At 45.5% G+C, this 24884-nt stretch overlaps 1 protein-coding gene across 1 annotated transcript; it reads left to right on the forward strand.

Moving 5' to 3' along the window:
* The first annotated feature begins 63 nt into the window (after positions 1–63).
* On the forward strand, positions 64–24744 carry USP35 (ubiquitin specific peptidase 35). Its single transcript, XM_056501285.1, has 11 exons — positions 64–106; positions 8943–9639; positions 10760–10895; positions 14081–14210; positions 15243–15344; positions 17130–17288; positions 18034–18227; positions 18341–18434; positions 19937–20043; positions 20828–22043; positions 23184–24744. The coding sequence occupies exons 2-11, from the start codon at positions 8958–8960 to the stop codon at positions 23352–23354; spliced, it is 2991 nt and encodes a 996-aa protein (XP_056357260.1). The 5' UTR covers positions 64–106; positions 8943–8957; the 3' UTR covers positions 23355–24744.
* The last annotated feature ends 140 nt before the right edge of the window (positions 24745–24884 follow it).

Below are 24884 nucleotides of genomic sequence, written 5' to 3' on the forward strand. Positions count from 1 at the left end.
GCTCGGCCCGGCCCGCTGGGAGATGTAGTTTCACCGCCGCCCTCGGCCCTGCCCAGCGCTGCCCCGGGACTGCGGCTCGCCGGCGGCATCGCAGCCCCGGCCGGAGGTAACGCGGGGCGGGCCGGAGGGAAAGGGGCGCAGGAGCGAGGTTGGGGTGATCGCAGGGAGGAGGCGCCGAGTGCTGGGGAAGTGGTGCGGTAGCGGAGCTCTGGGCTCGGGATGTAGGAGGGATGCTCCGGGGAAGGGATGCAGGAGGAGTAGTCGGAGAAAGAGGTGCGCGAGGGATGCTGGAGGGATGCTCGGGGTGAGGGATGCAGGAGGGATACTCCGGTGAGAGGTATGGGAGATGTGCTTGGGGTGAGGGATTCAGGAGGAATAGTCGGGGTGGGGTGGGAGGGCTGCTCAGGGGAAGGGATGCAGAACGAGTAGTCGTGAAAACGAGTCCTGGAGGATACTCAGCGTGCAGCAGTGCTCGGGGTGATGGATGCTCGGGATAAGGGGCTCAGGAGTACTCAGTGAGAAGCTAGGAAGGGTGCTCATAGGAGGGCTCATCAGGGAAAGAGATGCTTGCAGGGTTGGGATGCTGGATAGATACTTGAAGTGAGGGATGCTGCTCAAGGGAAGTGGGGCAGGAGGAGTGCTGGTGGAAAGTCTTGTAGGAGGGACGCCCAAAGGCAAGAATGCTTGGCAATCAGGATACAGAAGGTTTTTCAGGGGTTGGGATACAGGAAGGAGCTGGAAGTAAGGAAGTTGAGGGTCAGGATAGAGCTGGAGTTCTCAGGAACTGGGATGCTCTGAGAGAGGGATACTCAGGATAAGGGTAGGGGTGCTTGAGAGAGATGCTCAGAGGGATGCTCTGGGTTGGAATGCTTGGAAGGAGATTTGCAGGAGAGATAGCTGGAGTGAGAACTACACAAAAGGCTGAGATGCAAGGAAGGACGCAAGAGAGGGATGCTTGTAGAGAGGAGTTTGGGAGAAAGGCCCAGGTATTGGGATTTCCAGAGGGATTCTCTGTGGTCAGGGTGCAGAAGGGAATGGTGGAGGAGGTATGCTTGAGCATTTGGCTTTTTGGGAATCAGATTATAGGTGAAATGCTTGGATGGGGAAATACAGGAGTAATAGTGGAAAGTGGGGGTGTGCACATTCCCCCAGTGCTTGCAGGGTTTTGCAAACCTGTTTAAGGCAGCATCTTGTTATAACAAACTGGCCAAGACAGATTCAGGTTTTCTCCAGGGAAGCTGACCTGAACAGAGACACACCTAGGGATGTTCCCATCCCAAAGGGAGCCAAAGACTCTAAAAGTGAGAGCCAAATTCAGATTAGCTGAGATCTAATCCAGTTTCAGATTAGATCTGCCCTGTCTTGGACTTTGCAGATGCTACTGAAGAATAAAAGCAGATACTGGAATATTTGCACTGCTATGAGGTTTTCACAGAACTTTGGGAGTTCCACTATGGCCTGCTGCATCTGGTGGCAGGGAAATTTCAACAGCATGCCCTGCCTAGACTGAAAAGATGCAACTGAGCTTTCACCTGAGGAGGGGTCTCAAAATGCTTTGGGTGCCTTTGTGATGGGGTCCATAAAGTTTGCCACTTTGCGTTCCTGCTTTCTTAATTGGCTGATGCAAAGCCAAATATACTGGGGGCTGGAGGGAAACTGAGGTCTCAAATGGGCATCATAGCCCATTTTTCCTTTCCTGAAGGCACCACCAGAAATTGGAGATCTTGGTCTCCAAACACTGTAGCAGTGTCTGACGAATCCCAGGCAGCGTTGGCAGCATCCGCCCTCAGTCTGGTATGCTTTGGTGAACAGGACGTGGTTTTTTTCTTGTGTTATATCCAGGGTTTTGATTTCTATACAGAGACAAAAGCAGACAGAAACCTGAAGAAAGAAGAGTGATTTAAATGCTATAAATACCTTCAGGAAAACAACCAGCTTTCCGGAGTAGATGTATTTACAGTCTCCAGGGACAGTGATAGAAAGGACGTTGGCCTGAAGGTCAGTGCATGATCTGGGCACTCCCAGTATAAAGCCTTATGGAAGTAGGGTGTCACAGCCCAGACTGAGAGTTCTAGCTAAGCAGGAAAGCAGAAGTCTTTGGGGAAAGAAAAGGAAGATACCTTCAACTGGAGGATGTGAGGAGGAAAACTTGGAAAAACTTACCTATTGCAGGCAGGACAGAGCTTTTGGGCATCCAATGCCAAATAAATTCAGAGAAATCAAAAGCAGCTGGGGTGGGTTATTTTTGTCTGGAGTTGGTGCTGGGCTCAGCCACAGAGCCAGTGGTTTGTCACTGCTGGTCTGGTGGTTAGAGCAACCATGTGCCTTTCTCTCCTGCTGGTTTTCAAGGGAGAGAGGGACTTAATTCCTTGTGTCTTGCTTTCTGTATCCACACCAGGATGGTTGATAATACACTAGTGATGGTTTTGAGATTTATTGAGAGGATATTTGAGATTTATTTGAAAAGGATATCAATAGGTACTGGAGATGAGTGTGTGTGGCTGTTGACTGAAGGGGAGGAATGAAACTGGGAAGAGGAGCCTGGACAAAGAGAGAATGAAATGCAGGTAGGGTAGGTAAGATAGATGGGTTGAGATAGGGCAGCCTGCCCAGCACTATTTTCACTTGGAGAGGACTGATAGAATTGTATGATGTGGTCAAACATATTTATGATGTTTTAGAGGAAAAAAGAGCAATGAAATACGTGGTACTGCAGAAAAAAGGAAAAGTGTCTGCAGTGGTCATTGGATCTAAAGTATCAAGACATTTTAAAGAAAGTAGGGACTACTATATGATAAATTTAGGCTGATTACTAATAGATATCTTCTGGTTGCTTACTTTTTTGAGACCTCTAAAGGAGTATTGCCACAAGAGAGGAACTCATTGTTCCTAAGATGGAGCTCCTGATATACAGCAAAGCTATGCAAAATGCCAGCAGTCCAGTTGGGTGACAATGCCTTAAATAAACCTTCACTCTGGAGAGAACAGGAAGCTACTGTCCTGCAGAGCATAGGAACAACCTCCTGCTCTGGACTGGCTACTGCCTGTGGTGCAGGGCAATGTCCTGCTCCAAATATGCTGCCTGTGGTGAAGGACAATCTCTATCAGTGCTGTACTAAAGGGCAGTTCTGATTCTGAGGATAGAAAAGCATGAAGAACCTCGTCAGCCAAAAGTAATTAATTCTAGTGAGTAGGAGACACACAACACGAGTGCAATCTGCCCCTGGAAAACAGGCTGGGACAAGGAAGCAAGGAATATGTGATCTCCTTGAAAAGGGAAGGTGAATTTAGAAAGACAGATTATAATCATATGCAAAAAATTCAGCCAGGCTTCTGTGCTGGCAATTTTCCCCTGTTATGACTGCAAATGGGTAGAGTCTCACTTCTCTTTCTAAAGGGCTATTTAGTGGGATTTTTCTGCAGTTATTAGCTCTCATTTTCTGCTTAGATCTGCCCTGGTGCTCTGCTCTGCCACAGCACTTTATGGAGTTCAACTCAGACAGCAGCTGAAAGTGAAGTACAGTGGAGCATTGCTATTAATGTATTTGCAGGTCTGGAGAGGTTTGACTGCTGACTCTGTCACCTATTCCATCTTCTTGAGCAAATGCTTTGATCTAGATAATTTTTAAGGTCCCTTCCAACCATTCTATGATTCTATGGTCTAGATGTGCCTCAGTTTTCATTTTGCTACAAGAACATGAGTATCTATTAGATGTGGTAATGATGTGCAGGCTGTGGTTTCCCCTTCTTAGCTGGATGAACACAGATATACTTTGAACAAAAAAAATTCCTCTTTGCCTATGAGTTCATTGAAAATTTGTTTCCTAAAAAAAAGTTGTTAGACACAATCGCTTCAATATTTCTGGAAAACAGACCCAAAGAGGTGACAACAGGGCTGGTCCTTGTAAGAAGTTGTATACCAAGTCATGGCAAATTTTGTAGAAATTTTGGAGAGCAGAGTACTTTTTGTGCTCTAGCAAGGCACTGTGTGAGCTCCCTTTTATCCTGCAGTAGCTCAGCATGCTGCAGGATTGAGCCCTAATTGCCTGGCTGCCTGGAGGATGCAGCAGGAATAGCAGTAATGTCTTGGCTGACATAAAAGAAACCGTTTTGGCAGGAGTTAAGGACAATAAAAGGTGAGTCTCATTTCTGTACTTCCACACCTCCAGGGAATTCAGGGAAGTAGATATTTTTCTTCTTTGTGAGTCAGAAGCAAACCACTTTATGTATCACTTTACGTTTGGATGATGGGAATTATTTTAGTGGCATTTATCAAAGTCTCTATGATGCCGTTTTAGTGCTGACTTTATTGCTAAGTTTCCCTAAAGGTAAGGTACATTTTGCATCTATGTTTTTGCAGCTTTGTTAAGACCTAGAGTGTGGAAACTGGCACTACATCGTGCAAAAAGTATTAAGGAGACTTTACTGGAAATCTGCTGCTGGCAGGGATAAAGGAATGAATTGATTTAGAAGTAATTGGATAGAGTTCAATTGAAATGAATCCTAATTAAAGAAAAAGAATAGGCAGAAGAGAACTATAAGTACAGCTTGGAACAGTACAGAGTATGAAGACTAGACCCAAGCAAAGCCAAAGCTGACTTTTCATCCCGAGGTTGGGTTGTGGTTTTTTTTTTGCAGTTTGCGCAGTTTGGAGAGTGATGCTAAGCTGGCAAATGCTGCTTTTTGCTTAAATTAATTTTCCTTCTCTGGTTTCTAGAGCATGCTTGGGTATTTGTCCTTGCAGGGACCCATCTTGTGGTCAGCAAGCATCTTTGATGTCAATCAGGCTTGAGATGATGCCCTGCATCATCCTTGTATCAAAGACAGATGTGTGGACTGCTAATGGGTTGGAAGCAGGTTGGAACTATCCTAGGACCTTTTCTTTTTAATATTTTTTATGAATGATGTGGAGGAGGAGATGAAATTAATTTTATCAAATTTGTGAGAGAGGCCAGAGTTGAAGAAAAGTCAATATGCTTGGGTACAGGGCTGCCATACAGGAGGGCTAGGACATGCTCTGACTGACATGAATGTCATGGAACTCAACAAGGACAAATGCAAAGTATTTTGGGATGGATTCTTGGGATAGACTCAAATGGGATGGATTAACCCCTTGGACTGTTGAAGGCTGGAGACTGACTGATAGCAGCTCCCCAGTGCCTACAGGAGGTTATTCAGGAGATGAATCCAGGCTTTTTACATGAGTACAAAGCAGGTGAATGAGAAAAAACAGACATAGATTGAAACAAGGGCTTCCAACTGCAAATGGGGAAAACCTTCCCACTAGGAGCTAATTAGAACAGGAGCAGGTTGCTCAGGGTTGTTGTATGATTTCCATCCTGGAATATTTTCTAGACCTTAATGGATAAAGCCCTGAGAAGCTGGGATTGATTTCAGCTGTGGGCAGGGTTTGGGCTAGAGACCTGCCAAGGTTCTTTTTTTCCTCATTCTGTGATTCTGCCTGTATTGTTCCTGCCAGTCATTCACTGGGGTAGCAGAACAGTTTTGCTATTTCATGGAATTTTTTCTTTTTCCCTGCAAAGCTCATATTGTGCGCTCTCTGTTTTATGTGAGCTGCAAAACAGATGGGAACATCAATGTGACTCTTCAGTTTAATAATTAACTCTTTGACCTTCTGCTTCATCCTTGTGTGTTCTAGGAACTCTGTTCTGTTCACAAGCAGGAATGAGCCAATCCTCCCAGCTCTTCAGTGTGTTGTTAGTGCTGGTGAGGAAGAAGTGCAGAAAGGTTGTTCTACTTCAGGAACACTCATTATAGAAGCCTGATTGTCTGAATATTTAGTCTCTTTTTTTCAGTGTTAAACAGAGGAGACCCAGGGACCAGATCTCCAAGACAGCATTGAGCTGCCCGACAATGAACTGTCCTTCCCTCTCCTGCAGTTCCCTGGGTTATTTATGACACACTTCCAAATGAGACCATGATCTTACAGACAACAAATCACTTTACTCCTCTGCTGCAAACCCTGATTCACTTTCCAGGGAGGTCTTGGAGGGGGGAAAAAAGTTAATATTAGATGCTTAAACTAATATTGTTCTGAAAGCATCTGGAGCTGTGCTTGTCTTGAATTAGCCATATTAATTCCTAGCCTTTGACAAGAGAATGATCTTTTAGTGTAGAATGGCTTTTTAGTATAGTTTTAAGACTATAATATTTATTACTGCATATTACAAACCCACTTAAACATTGCTTTAATGTAGTTCTAAGATTGTAATTTATGGCCTGACTAGCATCCTTCATCCTTGCCTTGTCTGGCCCACACCCAGGGAGCAGTTTGGTCTACCCTGATACATAGCAGAGCCATGGGTTTGTTTGTCCTCTCTTGCTGGCACCAGGAGGGTTGGAGAGATGCAGGTGGGACTGTATTATCTAAAGCCCAGCCTTGTCCTGTTGAGGAGAGCATGGACCCTTCACTACATAGTCAACTCAGGTGGTTCTCCCTGTGTGTCTTCAAGGTCCTAATGTTCATGTAAATCATTATGATGTTTCCTGCTAAGGAAGGTGGTCCTTTGGGACTTGTTTGCCTATTGACTGTGGAAGGAGTTTGTTTCAGCCTTGTCCTCCTATGCAGTGTCTGATGTGAGTGTTGCACTCTGGGCAGGATCACTGAGGAAGCCCATCCTCCTGCCCCTTTCTGTGATCAGCCTGAAGAAGAGCCAAGCCCATTTCAGAGATGCAAGTTTATCTCAAAATTCAGATGAAATTAGACTCTGCATTGAAAATTTGGGTGAAGTTTGGCAATGCTAAAGTAACTAAAAGCTCAGTCATAGTGGAGACAGAGATGGGAAGCTATCACATCTGAGAGGGACAGCAAGAGCACCCAACACCACATACACCAGGGGACTGCAATGATTTATGGGGTTAGGTCTAAAAGAACTGTAGCCATTGTTTGACCATCCTGCCTGTGTGGTGCTTCCAAATCACTCTGTCAGGCTCAGCATGGATTGCTCCAGGGAAGTAATAGTGAGACATTACCAATGAGCACTGTAGATCCTCCTATTTTCTCCTGGTCCTTTATGTGCCAGACGTCCAGGGTGTCTGGGCTCAGGCTGGGAACCTGCAGAGAGGAGGTGGAATGGGTACTAGCCCAACTGCAGGTGTGTTCCAGTTTGTGTCTGGCCAAGGTGACCACTGAGCTTCATCAAGGACAAATACTCCTGCTGATTTTGTACTGTCTGCAAGCCCCCTCTGCTCTCCAGGTTGACTTTTAGCCTTTCTGACACTGTGGTACTTTCTGTTCTACTTTTATCTTGTCCTTGTTTGCCACTGGCTTAATGCAGGCTGGTCCCTCAGGAGTCCTGCTTATATATTCTATCCTGGGAAAACAGTGTGATGGAGAGCATTAGCTCTGCCATAGCTTGTTGCAGCGAAGGCAGCAGTAATGCTTGATGGGGAAAAAAAATCCAGCACATGACCAGAGGAATGCATGAGTCAGCAGGCAGGGACTAGAAAGGGCAAGGTGGTTCTTGGAGAGGCATTGCAGTGTAGCCTGTGGTCATCGCTGGATTGGAGGTGGCTATATATATATATATATATGTATATATATCTATCAACAATGGTTTTATTTTTTCATCCTGTGAGATTGTGGGGAAGCAGTGATGTGAAGAGGTGAAGTGGGAAGGCTTCCTAACCAAGCAGCTGTGAGTCAGAGCTTGATGTTTGTGTCTGGCAGGGTTTTACTTCTCCACCCTCAAGCAACTGTCTATCAGGAGAAAAGATACTCTCTGGCTCAGATACAGGCTTACTGCAGGGATGGCATAGTTCTGGGATGGCACCTGCTGAGGTCTCTTCTGGATGTCATATGTGAAAACTGTACTTGGGGTGCATGTCATCTGCATTTATATTCTTTGTAACCCTGTCCACTTGAAAAACTTCAAATGCTTCCCAAGTGCTAATGAAAGGTCTTTCAACTTTCTCATTTCACAGATTAGGGAGCTGAGGAACAGAAAGGTGGGGATTATTATTCTGGTCAGATACACGAGTGGGGCTCATTTTAGGCTATAGGCTGGAAGGGACCTTACTCCAAATGAGTATTTGTGCAGTGTATTGTGCTGGAGGGGACCTGCTGTTGGTGAGCCTTTTTAGTTCCTGTAATACATTATAAGAAATCCTGACTGTCTGATTTTATCACTCTATAATTGTTTGGTTTTGTTGGTTTTGAGTGTTTTTTTTTTTGTTTGTTTGTTTTGGGGTTTTTTTTTGTGCAGTAGTACATCCAGCACCTGGTTATAAATGTTATTCTGAGCTTTTCCTTGGGAATTCCTTGGGTTTTTTTTTTAAACTCTTCTCTAATGCTTTATTGCTGGTGAATTCAGGCTATGACAAATGGGAAACTTTGCCTGACACTGCAGTTTTTCTCCCTGCTTGCTTTGGTCCTGCATACAAATGCGGCAGGTCCCTGGGGAGCAGCCAAGACTGCACCACTCAGATGGAGTGGCTGGCAGCATGGTGTAAATGTTAAACAAACACCTCTGCCATTGCACAGAGAGGCTGCAATCCCACCTCTGCTTCCCAGGGCTTTTCTCTCCTTCCCTGAATGTGAAGACAATCATCAGGACCATCTTTGCCTCTTGAGGACGCCTGAGGCAGCAGACACCAGTGTAAGAGCTTGGCTCCCTTAATTCCCCACTTGTCCATTCTGGGTCTGTAGGTGGTTGTTTGCAAGACAAAAATGCTCAAGTATGTGATTAATCAGAAGTTGTTCTGTATCTTTGTGTATTCATTCAGTTTGGAGGCTTTAGTCTCAGCCAAACCTCACCAGAGTGGAAACTCTTCTGAGTGCTGCATGAAAAGGCCACAGGAATTATCCTCTTCAGAGTGGTTCCAGATAGCTCTGCTTTTTTTACCTCCCATGCCCCAACCTGGGCTTGGAAGCTCAGCAGACCCTCCTTGAACTAACCTGCTGCTCTGTCCCTCTCTTTTAGGAGCAAGGGGCAGAGATGGATAAGATACTGGAAGCTGTAGTGATGTCCTCTTACCCCAACAACGTGAAGCAGGGGCTGGTGAGGCGCGTCCTGGAGGCGGCGAAGCAGCCCATGGACAGCGAGCAGTGCTGGTCCATGCTGGAGCTGTCCACCAAGCTCTACCTCACCGGGGACACCAAGTACAAAAGGGAGATTGGGAAAGAGGTTTTGGAGGTCTATGGCCACTATCACCCAGAGGAATTTGAGGAGTTCTTCAACGTCCGCTTCCTGCTGAGTCTCCTCCAGGAAGGCTATGGACCTCTAGGGAAGAGAAGCCATTATGTCCTTGACTATATCCAGTTAGGGCTGCAGTTTGTCCTGGAGAGCCCATCAGCAAACAGCATCTTCAGCTTGCTGAGGATCGAGGTGCTCCGCAAGGTCTGCGAGAGGCCCGGCCCCAAGCAGTGTGCCAAGATCAGCAAACTCCTCATGCAGCATCCTCAGTGCATTCCCACGGGAAAGCACCAGCTCTTGTTCTGCCAGCAGCTGATCCGCTGCATCGGGCACTTCCAGTGCGTCTCCGAGGGGGAGGAGGAGATCATGGAGTTTCTGGAGCAGGTGAACAAAGTCAGTGCTCTGCTGCAGAGGATCTGGAGGACTCAGACCTCAGCCATCCTGCCCTCTTTGAAAGAACTGTTCACTATCATTTCTTCAACAGGTAATTAAGCATAATAATTTAAAAAAGGCTGGGAATGTAAGTGTTGGCTCTGATGTCAAGCTCAATTAGTTTGATGTCTTGCAGGGTTTTCATCCACTACAAAAAAGCAGTCACTAATGAAATATAATAGACAAGCATCTCTAAAAGTTACCCTGAGCTGGGTAAACAATATCACCCTGAAACCAGAGAGAGTCTGCAGACAGGAGCTGTTAACAGGATTGAAGCATTTGCAGCACAAATTTGTGGTCAGCACTTTCCAGCTTAAGGGAAAGCATCTTCTCTGCAGCTTGTTGCAGTGGAACTCAAGAGCTTTTAGAAATGCCACTGTCTTATGGCTGACTTGGTGGTGCCCCACTGCCTGCTCCCTACCAGAGATTTGGGGTAAAGCTAAGCAGTTTTTTCTCACTGACCTAGAGGTATGAAGCCCTACTGACTGTCTGAAGGGTGGTTGCATCTTAAGGTGAAACAGAAAATGGGGCCTTTAGGTTACTGTAGAGGGTTTCTGAAGGTTTTTTTGAGGTACCAGTGCCATGAAAGGCTGGTGAACTCCTGCTTTAGCCATTCCTGAGACCACAGGAGACGGGTTTTTCAGTATGACAGCCTCATCCATTGGAAGGAGACCCATTTCCAGGAAGACAAAATTGCCATTGCATCCTTTTGCAATTATTTGCAGTATTTAGTAAAAAGAGACAAAGCAGAGGAAATTTGGTACCTGAGTTGGGCCAAACAAGTGCCTGATCTCTTCCTCCCTTGAGGCTACATATGGCTTCAGGAAACAGCCATCTGCTAGGATCCAGCTTCATTATGTGCTGCACTGGGATTTGGGGAATTATCCTCCTGGCTCAGCCAACAGTGGACTCTACACTGCTTATTGGCAACAGGCCAATATCCACTCCTTGATGTGTGGATGTGGCACTTGGGGACGTGGTTTAGTGGTGGACTTGGCAGTGCTGGGTTAAGGGTTGGACTAGATCTAAGAAAGCTTTTCCTACCTAAACAAATCTATGATTCTGTTTTTGTGGGCAGAAATTATTTGGTTTTTAGGACAAGAAATGACCTGGTGTGCCTGGTTTTCCTGTCAACTAACATCTTCATTGCTGGGCTCATCCCTGTCTTGCAGAGGAACAGGAAGCACCCTCCAATGCCTTGGCCAGTGTGGTTCAGTTTGTCCCTCTGGAGCTCATGGATGGCGTCATAAGAAACCTCACCAATGATGACAGCATCACTGATGTGCAGATGATGATGGCCATTGGCAGGTAGGACAGGCTGTGGGAGTGAAAGCTTTCATTCAGTTTGGAGAAATGCTCTGTGTGGCTTTATCCCAAGGAGCTTGGCTAATGCTGTCTGGTGAGGAGTGTATAGGGAAAAAGAAGACGCCTCTATTATTTCTTCTAGCCCTGAGATCCTACAGAACTAGAATAAAGAGTGGCTGTTATTATGACTGTGACTATTATTATATTTGTTTGGTTTAATTTAGTTTATTTTCTTAGAAATAAGTTGTATTATAGGATGTCCAATATAGGCTGTCTCGAAGAGGTTTGATTCCCCTCCCCCCTCCCCCAAAACTGTTAAGGCCTTTTTCTTCCCAAAAATCTCCTTTTCAGGATGTCATAATGATCTCTGTCTCCCTTCAGAAGGACATCTTCTTAAGCCACCAGTCACAGCTAAAGACTTATGTGAGGGAGGTATTCCCAGCTGTTTCCAGGCCCCACCTTGGCCTTTGTCAGGTGGGTGTGCTGCAGCTGTACAGACAAAGTCAGTGGATACCTAGTCAAAGCATGATGAGGAGTAGTGATGAAATGCTACCTGACATGCCAGACCTGGTCTTTGCAGCACCAGTGCCCTCTTTGGCATCATCAGATCTCTTTGCACCCTTATGTCCAAGTCCTCCAGCTCTTCTGTGTCCCAGTGCCTTTCTCTGCCCTTACTTAGGTGTATCTTCAATGATCTTAAGGGTATTTTCCAGCCTAAATTATTCCATGTTTCTATCTTTAACCTATGCTTTCCTTAGAGGTCTCCATTTAAATAGATGATATTCACATGCAGTGGTGTGTGCACTTAATACAAGGGAGCTGCTCTGACTTGATCTCACTGGAAGCATCTTTTTTCCTCTTCTTATTACAGGATTTGCATGTCCCTCCCAATAAGGTTACATGACAGAAACATGTTATTGCTGATGGGAAGTTTATGTATATGTAGAAAGGGGTTACTTCTCTTTGGCTTTCTAGGGAAGGTCATGGTTTTCCCAGAGTCCAGAGTAACCCAAGAAAAAAGATTAAGTAATCAGTTCAGTTCCTAACCCACTTCTCCATCTTTTTCTCCTTCTGGATATCTGCTGCTACAAACTCCAGATGATGAATCTTCTAAGAGTGAAAGTGTATAAATACAGAGGTTGCCAAATCAATTGCATCATTCCTTAAAACAGTCTTTGTCATGCAGAAGGAGGAGTAAATAATTAGTCAGAGCCTGAAAAATGAAATTAGCATCACTTAGGAGAAATGTTGAAGGTTATGGCAGATGGGTGCCCCAAAACCAGCGTGACCACAGGCTGGTGGATGTGTGTGCTCCATACCTAGAAAAATTAAAGGAAAATGTACAAATTGAAGATCTTTTAGCATAGTATCCCTGACAGCCTGGTTGCATGCAGAAGTGTCTTCTTCTGAAGTTTGGGTTTGGGAGTAGCAGAGGAATAAACTGGATTTATGTGGAGCTTCTGGTCAAGCACGTAAAGAGCAAGTAGCAGTAAAAAAAGCAAGGCTGTCACCTGCTGGCATAAGTGTACACCACAATCTCTTTTACAGAGTTTGTCTATTTTTAGATAAACTGTATTATTGTGCATCTGTGATGTCAGAGATACTCACAGATTTGGGTTTCATTTTTTTTTCTGGGTATGTAACTGTTCCAAAGAGACCAGGTCCAGATGCAGAAGGCATCTGCTGTCACACAGCTGTGCAAACACTTGCTACCTCTGGAGATCAGGGTCTAGGCTCTTAAAAATTTAGCATTCCAAATCAATAACTCCTTTGTCAAGTTAGGGTAATCACTACTAAAATATTTGTGGATCATGCAATGTGAATTTAAAATGTAATTTCTTCCTACTGTAGCAGCACAGGCAGCACTGTAACCTAGCCACCAGTTCTGACAAAGTATAGCTTTAGGCACATAAGTTTATTTTATGCCTGTTTAAGTAAGATAGGGAGAAAAGGACTTTTGAATCTCTGGATCCATCTCCCTGTTTTATAGCATTGACATCACAGACCTCTTTCATGAATGTTCAACTCTGCTCCTCAAAGCAGAACAATGCTCCCACTGCTGTTCTTTCACAGTTCCTCCACCACTGGGTTGCTTTAGTGGGTCAAATCTCTCTTCTAACAGCCAGGCTGTCTGTATTTCTGGCCATCATACAGTTCATTTGATCTTATGCCAACAGAAAGAGCTGAAATATCTTTTGCCTCCCTGGTGTTTATTCCTTCAATATGTGCAGGAAGAGCAGTCCCTTCCCATCTCTGCTTTCTCATGGCTGTGCTAAACAAGCCAGGTTATTTTAAGCTTTCCTTTCAGGAAGTGTTCTTCATTTCCCCTACCACCTGAACAGGTTTCTTCAACACAGCTCATTGGTCTTGGGCACAGATGGTGATGTTTGTGCACCATGTTCATCATGGCAGCCTGACCACAGCCTGAGGTGTCATTGTTTTGCTGTAGAGGACACTTTTCCTTCTGCACCACAGATGGTGCTGGTCACTGGGAACTTGTAGTCACCTGGTGTCTGTCTGGTTGTCTGCAAGCAGATGAGTTATGGTAGCCTCCATTTCTAGTGCCTTGCATGCCTTTTGAATCAATACGTTTCCTTTCAGGTCTACATTTCTAATCCTCAGGGTCTTCCTTGTGACTTGTAAAGCACTTATTTCTTGCAGAAACTTGACAACATGTTGGTTGAGTGGCTGGAAATGTATTTTTTTTTTACCCATGACATTCAGGAATAATTGGCTTCTATTAAAGTTTCAAGGTGAAGTTTTTTTTAATATGTTTTTGGAAATCAATGCTTCCCATACAGAGAACTAAAAGATATGGATGAGTGTTTTTCCCTTACCAGTAGCAGAGCTGAGATCAAACCAAAACAATTCTTTTGTTTGCTAATGGTAACAATGCAGATACCTCAATCAAACCCTCACATGAGTAGAACATAGAGCACTGCACCAGTTTTAAAAATTTGAACTTGACTGAAGTTTGTGGAGAAAATCCCCACTTTACTTGGTGGGCTTGGCCTGATCCTCTGATGAACCACAGTGTGATGTTGTGCTTTGAGTAACATGTGAAATGCTTTGTGAGGAGCCTGTCTCATCCCAGTGACTAGACCCTAGTTTGGAGGTGGTTTGACCCAGAGTGGAGCTTGACTTTTGCAGTATGTACATTAAATTTAAGAGTTTGTGTTTCATTTCAGGATGATTGACTGGGTGTCCTGGCCCCTGGGAAAGAACATAGACAAGTGGATCATTGCTCTGCTGAAGGGTTTGGCTGCAGTGAAAAAGTTCAGCATCTTGATTGAAGTCACTCTTTCAAAAATAGAAAAGGTCAGTTGGCTCTTTTAAATGTGAATGTGAACCACAGAAATACCATCTTGCACCTGAAATATCACCTAGCCTTTCAAAAGACAAGATGAGATGTATAGAGAAAAAAAAGATTCTGCTGTCCCAGGGGATACTGATTTTGCAGCTAGGAATGATGTTCTCCAGAACAGCCTGGGATTCTGCAGGTTGTGGTCTGCAGAGGTACTGATATCTTAAAGGTTACGAAATAAAGTAGCCAAGGATTTTCAAACCAGTTGAACACTCTCCTTCCTTAACTATGAAGCTCTTGTAAAACTTGCTTTTGGGAATGTGACATGCTCTCCTTTGACTGTGCCTGGATCACTGCTGGCTGGCACAAGCAAAATACATATCAGTGAGCATATTAATAGTCTGCACAGGTCAGTTCTAATGCCTGTGCCCTGGCTTAGTACTTTTATCAGTGTAGATAAAGCCCCCCTGCCATTGCCATCAGGTGTTTCAGCAGTGAGTACTTGCTCTCTCTGAAAACTGTGATCAAGCACTGAAAATTATCACTATTTCAGAACTTTTTCCATGCTGTGGTCCTACTCTTCCCTCCTTTGAGTAATGGGGATAACACCTGAGCTGCCAGAAGTAGTCACCATGGAAGCTACTGAGACTATGTTCTTAGGGCCATGGTTTAATGGTGGTCTTGGCAGTGCTGGGTTGACAGGTGGGCTCAATGACTTTAGAGGTATTTTCTCACCTAAATAATATTGTCATCTTGTAGTTATCAGTGTTGGAGCATTATCAATAACTGCATTTGTCTTTGTGATCCCTTAAGTGCATTGAGCAGTGAGATGCTGTAGCCAAACATCTCTGGCTTTTCTTTCTTTTCCCTTTCATTGTTAATACATAGAAAAGAGACACAGCCCATAAAATAACATGCTGCAACATCCAGCATGGAGTAGGAAGAGACCAGCAGCCATGGTAGATGCCCAGTGCCTCTGCTTCCTGCTGTTCCCTTCTCCTGCTGGTTTCTGCCTTCGCATTTGCTTTTTTTTTCTCCTCCACCAGGTCTTCTCCAAGCTGCTGTACCCCATTGTGAGGGAGGGGGCTCTGTCTGTCCTGCAGTACATGCTGCTGAGCTTCCAGCACTCCCACGAGGCATTTCACTTGGTAAGGCTCTGTCTGGCACTTGCGTGGGGGCATTGCCCCCTTAGTGGGGACCTGAGATGTGGCAGATGTTGCCACTCTGGCTTTGGAGTGCATTTGGTAGAGCCTCTGCATTGAGAATCTCTCAGGTTCTCACTGTGGAGAGCAAGGATTACATTATTAAACAGCCCTTGCTTTTCCTAAGAAGGTCCCTCACTGTCTGTTGGACTCAGTGGGCCACATCCCACATGTGACTTTAAATTGTCACCAACATGTGGCACCCATTTCCTAAAGTGGTGGGTCATCTTTAAAAGGTTTGTACAACATCAGTGCAGCAAGACCACGAGACTGGATCAGAACACAAATTCTCTGTTAAAAGCAAAAATAACTTTTGGCAACATTTGAATTTCCACAGTGATATTTTATAGTTTGTTTTGCTGTTGGCACTGAGGCATGGCTCTGCTTCCTGCTGGTGTTGCCTCTGGAATGCTGAATTTAAAAAGCAAGACTGAAGGCAAAAGCATGCTTGTAGTGATTGAACTGATAAAAGCAGTGATGAAAAATTACTCCTATTAATGTTTAATTTTGTACTTTCTCATTAAAGCCCTTATATTTGGCTTTTCACCTAAAGATCACGGAATAAACAGATAGAAAAAAGCAAAGCTAGCCAACATTTTCAATTCCTCAGCTGGAGATACTTTGAAGGAATCTGAATTTCTTGAGAAACTCTTTGGTTTCTAAAAATAGAGTCATTCCAATGTGTTGTCTTCAGTTGGGCATCAAATTTTGAAACACTCCAGAAGCTGTGAGTTGCTCTTGGCTTGAAGTTTCCATCTGTAGCCCATAAGCATGAATTTCCTCCCTTATTTAAAAAAAAACCAAAATCCAGCAGGGCCAAACCATGTCTCTGTGTTTGCCCTGGTACTTTGGAACGGTTTTGAGAATTGTTCCCATCACAGCTTGGCAAAATTCTGATGTATAAAAAGGTGCTGCAATTTATTTGCTTCCCCAACAACCTTTCCTGTTGGAAGGGACATAGTTAAAATCTCAACATTTTGAAGGGGAAGAAAAAGAGGAGAGGAAGACCAAGGGAGGAAGAGAGGACCAGGAATTGGCTGGACTGGGGTCCTGATACTTCAGGATTACACTGAGCTAAAAATAACTTAAAATACAAATATGAAAAAGGTTGTGTAAGTGCCTGGGTCGCTCTAGCACATCTGAGGGGTTGGAAATAGGTTATTAATTCTGTGTGCAGCTGCAGGGTCAGCAGAGGGTGCCCTTGAGCAATGGATCGTTTGCATTTGCAGCTGCTTGTGCATTTTCGCATTTTCACATTTTCGAGATGAAAGCAAAATAAAGACGTGCTGTTTATATGCCTGTTGCCACCCATCCAACCACACCAATTCCAGCTCGGTGTATTCAGTATAAAATAACAAAGAGCACAGCAGACAGCATTTCTTTTAGGCTAATACCATCTGCCTTGCAGGTTTGAATCCCTGCACTTGGCAATCAGCGTATCCTTTCCAATGTAGGTGTGGGATTTAGGGGGAGACTAAAGAATGGCAGCTGCAGCTCAGCAAAGCAGCAGCACAAGCCTGCAGGTGTCATGCAACACAAAACCCTCTAAGGTTGCCAAAATCAACAAGAGTTGCTGTTGAGTTCAAAGGGTGAAGGATGAAGTCCAGAATGGCACTGAAGTCAACTCCTGTTCACTGTCTTTTCTGCCTGTGATGAATTTCATTCCCCTAAATGTATTAAAATTCTGTGAATAATGTGGAGTAACTTTTGTAGTGAATTTTTCTTTTCCAGCTGCTCCCTCACATCCCCAGGCTGGTGGCCTCTTTGAAGAAGGAGGACTCCAATTCTGCAACCAGCTCCCTGGAGCAGCTGGCTGAGCTCATCCACTGCATGTTCTTCCGCTTCTCGGGATTCCCAGACCTCTATGAACCAGTCCTAGAAGCAGTTAAAGTAAGTCATGCCCTTCTCAGTCATTTTACTTCTCTCCATATGGAAATGGCATCCTTGTCAGTAGCCTGGAATAGGAATCCCACTAGGAATCTCACTGGTAGGGATGTCCTGACCTCAACAGTCAGGTGGGGGTAGTAGAAGGAGAATTAGAATTCTGAGTCTGAGCCCTGGATAGGCAGGTTGAAGGAAGTTACTTCTCTAATGGTGGGCCTGCAGAAGTCCTGATGGTGCCTGTAGGTTTTAGCTGTAATGTTATTCTCAAATGCCTCTAAAGAACTAATAAGAAACAGGTAAACTCTTCCGTGCATGGAGGCAGGTTCATGTGAAGAGCAGGCAAAATGAGTTGTGTGAACACTTCTAGCAGAGGAGTTTTGCAGTTCCCATTACTAATTCTTCATGGGAAAAGATCAGTCACAGGGTCATAGAATACCCCACAAGGATCATCAAGTTCAGCTCCTGACCCTGCACAGGACAGCCCCAGGAATCACACCGTGTGCCTGAGAGCATTGTCCAAGTGCTTCTTGGCTTGGTGCCATCACAACTTCCCTGGGAAAACTCTTCCAGTGTTCACCCACTCTGTGCTGGACACTTTTCCTAATATCCAACCTAAACCTCCCCTGACACAGCTTCATGCTGTTTCTTGTGCCCTGTCACTGATCACCAGAGAGAAGAGATCTGTGCCTGCCCCTCAGCTATCCCTTGTGAGGACAGATAATGATTTGTAACACAGATCTCTCTTTCCAAGGCTCTCCCAGTTCCAAATGAAGACCGGATTAAACACCTGTTGGGACAAAATGCTTGGACCTCCCAGAAGAATGAGCTGGCCTGCTTCTACCCACGCCTGGCATCTAAATCAGAGACAGGAAAGATTGGGTTAATTAACTTGGGAAACACCTGCTACATGAACAGCATCATACAGTCTCTTTTCATGGCTTCAGAGTGAGTTTTTCCTCCCTTGCTCCCGTTGCTCCAGGGGTTGCTCCTCACTCCAGCCTTTCTGTCCCACACTGATTTTCCATCTCACAGATTGCATCTCTGCTTTTCTTTCACAGCTTTCGGCATTCAGTGTTGAATTTAACTGAGGGCAACTCCCAGCCCCTGATGACAAAGCTCCAGTGGCTCTTTGCATTTTTGGAGCACAGTCAGGTAATTATTTCATGTCCTAGCTATTTGTTTGGACTGTCGGCTGCGGAAAGGCTCGTCTCCAAGTTGCTTCCTGCCGGCCCTAACGGGCTGATAAGGAGCTGTGGATCTTGGTGGGTTTTTGTAATGGGACAAATTTTGTTTATATATGAAGGAGGCTAATTTTGGGAGAGGTGGAGGGGAAACTCCTATCAGCCAAGAAAGTGAGCTGTGTTCACACCAGTCTGCCTGTCTTTAACTTGTGGTCTTGGGCTGGGCTGATATAATAGCTAATGGTTTTGACAATGAAATCCATTAGGTAATAGTTTACATCTGTGGTCAGCTGAGAAGTCTGTTGGTGTGAAGCAGAGGTTTGGTTTCTTACTGTGCAGCAAGGTAAAAGACTGGAGCAGCTTGCTTGTCCCACTGCTGCCCAGCAAAGCAGTAGCAATTGGTGAAAATTGCTTTAAAAGTGGTTCTGTTAAAAGGATAATTATAAAAACCTCCTTAGATTCCAGATCTTTGAATCCTCTGTAAGTGAGGGAAAGTAAAATAAAAATAACACCCTTAAATTAATTGTAAATATTTTCATGACAAATGTAAAATTTAATGAAGTGACTCCTGGAGATATAGCTAGGTCATACATAATTCCTCCCTTGAAAATATATCTTTCTGTCCCTAGAAAGACAAGATTTTGGAAAGCCAGTGAATTTTCCCTTGCTGGGTAGCAAGTCATCCAGGCTTTTCCATTTCTCAAACCTGGGAGCATTGTGGTGTTATGTCACTACAGATGACCTGGGGGGGAAATATAGATATCCTGTTAAATTTAATATTTGGTCATAGAAGAGTCTAGGTTTTGATGGCAGGTTAGGGTGTTCTGTGATGAACAAGTACAGAAGCATATTTGCTTGTTGTGTAGCTGACAGTTAATAGTTTCCTGTTAATTTCCTTTTGGTCATTTTTCTTCTTTGGGCTGTTCTTCGAGTTGCTTTTTTGCTAAAGATGGGTCTTTCCCCATGTTAATTAGACATCTGTTTCCTAATGACAGCAATTATGTTATCTGGTAACACAAATTACCTGCCTGCAGTGATCAGAATGTTGGGTGGCAGTTTAGTGGATATTTTGCTTTGGTTTTTTTTTTTTTATGAAAGGATTTGGTGAGAGAGATCCTGATCAAATTAAATGGAGCAGCAAATTAAATTCAGGCTGAATTAAGTAGAATTATCTGGATCAGGCCAATAAACCATTTAAAAATTGAATGATAAGCACATGGATATTTTATAGAAGTATATGCAAAATAATGTCTGAAATTCATCCTTACCATCCTGGCTTACAGCAAACCAAGAAAGTCTTCCTGTGCACTGGGATTAGCCTTTGTAGGGGAAAAAAAAGGGACTTTATCAGGCACAGAACACTGTGCTCCCAGTGAACCAGCCAAAAAACCAATCCTCTCCCCTCTCCATCCCCATGTGTGAATTAAGGAAAAGTTGCTAGGATTAAACACATTTCTTCTGTGTTGCTGCCAGCGACCTGCCATCTCCCCTGAGAGCTTCCTCTCTGCCTCCTGGCCACCCTGGTTCACCCCTGGAGCTCAGCAGGACTGCTCAGAGTACCTCAAGTATTTGCTGGACCGGTATGTGACAAGTGCTGTGATCTTGGAGCCTGGTGACAGCAGCATCCCTAAACCCCAGTGTAGTGTTCAGTGTTGACACACAGGCAAACAGGGCACGTGGCTGAGACCCAGAGGAGTTGGGAGAGTGGAGGGTTGGGATAGTGAGATTGGTCTGAGGCTCCTTAATAAAACCCTGTTTGGGCAATTTTAGGGGTAAGGTCAGAACTTAGTTCAGCTTGAAAATTTCTGCCTTTTCTCTGAGGACACAAGGAATTCAAAAAGACCCCTGTGATCATTGAGTCCAACCATGAACCCAGCACTGCCAAGTCCACAAATGCTCAAGTCCCTAAATGCCACATTTACACATTTTTTAAAACTTCTAGGAACAGTGATTTTGCTATTTCCTTGGTCAGTCTATTCCAATGCCTAACCACCCTTCATGCTTTCAGTGAAGAGATTTTTCCTGATATCTAATCTAAGATTGTACCAACCTTAGAGATTCACCTGACAGGCCACTCAGCCTACTCTGTAAAATGTTGATTTTTTTGCCTCTTACCTAGAAGTATCAAATCTTTGGTGTCCCAATGGTCTCTCTGGAAGTGTGGGGTCAGTGGCACCTGAAGACTTTAGGTTTCCCAAATCCTGTCTGACTCCTTCCCACCTTTCTCCCTCAGCATCAGACCCCTGGGTACAGGCAGGTTAACTGGGGTTAACCACTTGTGGTGAAGAACAGGAACCCTACTTTAGAAACTACCTCTTCATATTATATTGATGCATAACACAGCCTTTTTATCCCCTGCCAAAGATTGCATGAAGAAGAAAAAACTGGAAAAAGGATCTATCAGAAACTCAAGGAATCCAGCTTGATGTCTCAGGCAGTAGAGCATCATTGCTTAAACAAGACATTGATTGAGAAGATGTTTGGGGGTAAAATGATGACAAAGATCCGCTGCCTGAAGTGCCTGAATGTTTCCTCCCGAGAAGAAGCCTTCACAGACCTGTCCCTGGCTTTTCCTCCATCAGACAGGAACGTGCATGGAAGCACAACTATTCAACCAGTGGAAGAAATTGGCCCACAGTTCATTGAGCCTCCAGAAAATGCAGGCCAGCTTACAGGCTCTCCCTGGATCCAGAGGAAGGGCCCCATGGCCAGTGACCATGCAGCCCCATCAGTGTTGGTGGAAACATTAGGTTTCCAGGAGCCAGGAGAAGCAGCAAATCCCATTTGTGGCAATGATGTTGGGGTGGATGCAGCCAAAGACCCTCTCTCGACTTTCAGGGAGCAGGAATGTGCTCCCAAGGACTCCAGATCCGTCCCAGATTTAATCAACTATTTTCTATCCCCAGAGAGACTGACAGCAGAGAATAAATACCACTGTGAGAAATGTGCTTCCTTGCAGGATGCTGAGAAGGTGGCAGAGCTGACAGAAGGTCCACACTACCTCATCCTCACACTGCTGCGGTTTTCCTTCGACCCACGGACTATGAAGAGGAAGAAGATCTTGGACAATGTCTCCATCCCTGTGGTGCTCAAGCTACCCATCCTTGTTGCTCCAGAGGAAACTGAGGAGGTTTGCTGTTGTGGGAAGGATGGTGCTGTCCCAGGGAGTGGCTTCATGACTGTAGTGTATGACCTCTGCAGCGTGGTGGTGCATTCAGGCATCTCCTCCGAGAGTGGCCACTACTACTGCTACTCCAGGGAGTGCACTGACACCCTCCCCCACGGGCAGCCCCAGGGCAGGGTGCCAAAACCGGCCTCTGACAAACAGCTGGACTTTGAAATCCAGTGGTACCTCTTCAATGACACCAGAGTTTCCTTCTCCTCCTTCGAGTCGGTCAGCAACGTCACCTCGTTCTTCCCCAAGGACACTGCCTATGTCCTCTTCTACCGGCAGCGGCCGGCCCGGCAGGGCTGCCTGCTGCACCAGGCTCTGGCTGAGGCCAGCTGCCTGCACGGCGAGCCCTCCCTGCACAAGGACTTGATGGAAGCCATTTCCAAAGATAACATCCTCTTCTTGCAGGTAATTCCTGATGTGTGCATGGCAGGGTTCTGCGGCTGTCTGGCTCATGGGGCACGTTCCCACCCACCCAGGTAGCAGTGGGATCCTGTCCTGTGGTTAAAATCCTGAACATATCCTCCCCCCTCCGAAGCCAAATCCCTTTTTGTTTTTAGCACCCAGATATAAACAGGTTATAGTTTCCTGATGAAACTGGGTGTTGAGATTGGTACAAGACTCCTTGTGGCTGTGCTTGGGGTTGACTTGCTATTGTCTGCTCCTGGAAGCTCAGCCTGAAATTTTCTTTGAAATGCCTAGGAAAGATAGGATGATGGAATAGTTTGGATTAGAAGGGGCCTTTAAAGGCCACCTCCTCTTCAGGATGAGCAGGGACGTCTTCAACTCAGATGCTCAGAGCCCCATCTGGCCTGACCTTGAATGTTCCCAGGGATTAAGCATCTACTGCCTCTTTGGGAAGTCTGTCCCAGTGCCTCACCATCTTCATTGTAAAATACTTGTTCCTTACATTCTACCCTTTCCTCTCCCTCCCACCTTCACTCACTGGTAACTAGCTGTTCCTTCCTACCACCTCTGATGCTCACCTGAACCATTGCAAGCAAAGTCTTTTTTTTCCTCTTCTTATGATAGAATCATAGAATGGTTTGGGTTGGAAAGGACTTACTGACCATCCAGTTCCAACCCCTCTGCCATGGGCAAGTGAGCTTTCTGCTAGACCTGGTTGCTCAAAGCCCCATCCAACCTGGCCTTGAACGCTTCCAGGGATGAGGCATCCACAGCTTCCCTGGGCAGATGGGTGAGCTGGGAATACAAACTAGAGCAGACTTCATTCAATTGAGTTCAGTGCTTTCCAAACCACAGTGTCTCCTATGAGATGACCTGCATGTGGGGGATTTCAGGGGTCCCTGCTCTCCCATAGTGACATGATTGGGCTGGGTTTGATCCCTGAAGAGCTGCAATGTTCTGCTGCATCCCTCCTGCAGAGCTCTAGAGCACATGGCCTTTACACCCCAGTTTAATTTGAAGGAAGCTCCCAGGGGGAGCCTTACAGGCCCTTGACTCCTTGGGGATGGTGGGAGCATCCCCCCCACCTGGATCTTTTATCTGCTGACACCCTTGTGCTGTTTTCCCCCTTCCTTCTCCCAGGAGCAGGAGAAAGAAGCGAGGAACAGAGCCGCCTACATTTCTGCCTTGCCGAAATCCCCGCTGTGGTGGAGAGACTTGGACAGGGACAAGGACGATGACAGCTCGTCTGGGGGCTGCAGCCCAGCTGCGGGCGGGGGCGGCTCCGGCTCCTTCCATGGGCTCGTCTTCTAGCCAGCACTTAAACCACAGGGGCAGTGGCCACGGGGCCAGCCCCCAGCCAGGAGCTCCTCTGCCTCACCCCGACGACAGTGAGCATCTTGGAGGAGGATCTGAGAAACATTTCAATGGAAAAGGTCTCAGGGGCTGATTTGGAGGCACCCAGAGGGTCTTGCTGCTTCCTATGCACTTGGTCTTCATGCCTTAATGTACCTAAGCTAATGCAGAGATGAGCAGCTGCTGACAGCTCGGAGAAGTGCCCTTTTGCTTCAGTATAGCCATGTCTTGCCTGCTGTGAGCCGTGCCATCAGCCTGGGGAGGTGACATGGGGACAGGTGTGGGGAGAAGATGGACCCAGCAGTGCCCCAGGGATGGAGATGTCCCACACACATCCTGTCTGCAGCTCTTCCTGTGGAGCTAAGGTGGTGCTGGGGCAACCTCTGCTCACTTGTTTTATTTCTTTTTGATGTAGTTTGGGAATCCAGCATGACAAACTCTGAAGGTAGAAAAAAGTCTGAAAAATGCCAAAATGTAGCAGTACTGGTCTGTGAGGCAGTGAGCCTGTAAGACAAGCAGTGGCAGGGTCAACCAGAGAGGGTTTATGCTGCCTTACAAGACACCCAAAAGAGACTGAGGGGCACAAACCCCTCCAGCCAAGAGAGACTGACCATTTGGGGTTTCTGGGCTCCAGTGAAGACCCACTGTGTTACTGACGACCTCTGGATGCTGTCAGTGTGCATGGCAGGCCAAGACACACAGCTGTTTTCCAGATGTATCTTTAGGATTTGATTAGTCTCTTTCTGCTGCTGTCATTTGATGCCTTTCTGGGCTGGATCTGCCCTTTAAAATTTGGGTTTTCCCTTGGGATACTCTGAACTGAGCAGCAGATGACAGAGCACCCCTAAACTCATGATCTCTTTTTTTTTTTTTTAATGCTGATTTGCAAGGTGAGTATCCCAACCAGGTATGTTATATCAATCCAATATCAATATGTACAATGTAAACCAATGTATTACATAAATCAATAATGAAATGGGGTGATTTTGATGGCAGGTGGCCAGCTCAAGTCCCAAGCAGTACCTCTACAGGACCACAGCTCCCTCCCATGTCCCTCCCCAGCTGTTTTCCCCTGCCTGCTCCTCCCTCACACCTGTAGTAGAGATTTCTCTGGCTCAAGTGGCAGAGACTTGTGCCTTAGGTCCTAAGTGCAGGACCTAATCCTGACCATGGGGTATTGGGGTAGGAGTATTGTGTTTTTGTGGAGGAAAAGGCAAAGCACAGACATTGCTATGGATAATGTGAGCAAAAAGTCTGCTAGAGAGGATACTTGGGATCAAATATCTGGTGTATACTATCATATTCTTTTATTGCCTTTCCTATATATAAATAAAGGAAATTAATTCAACATATGGACTTAGTGTCTTATTGCAGTATTCATAGATATTGAGCTGATGGGTCAAAAAAGGAATGGGAAAGCTGAGGCATCCATCCTCAAGGATATGGGACAGTCCTGCAGAGTGGTGGCTTGGAAGAGGGGATTTGGCA

The sequence above is a fragment of the Oenanthe melanoleuca genome, chromosome 1 (assembly GCF_029582105.1).
Source record: "Oenanthe melanoleuca isolate GR-GAL-2019-014 chromosome 1, OMel1.0, whole genome shotgun sequence".
Taxonomy (NCBI): Eukaryota; Metazoa; Chordata; class Aves; order Passeriformes; family Muscicapidae; genus Oenanthe; species Oenanthe melanoleuca.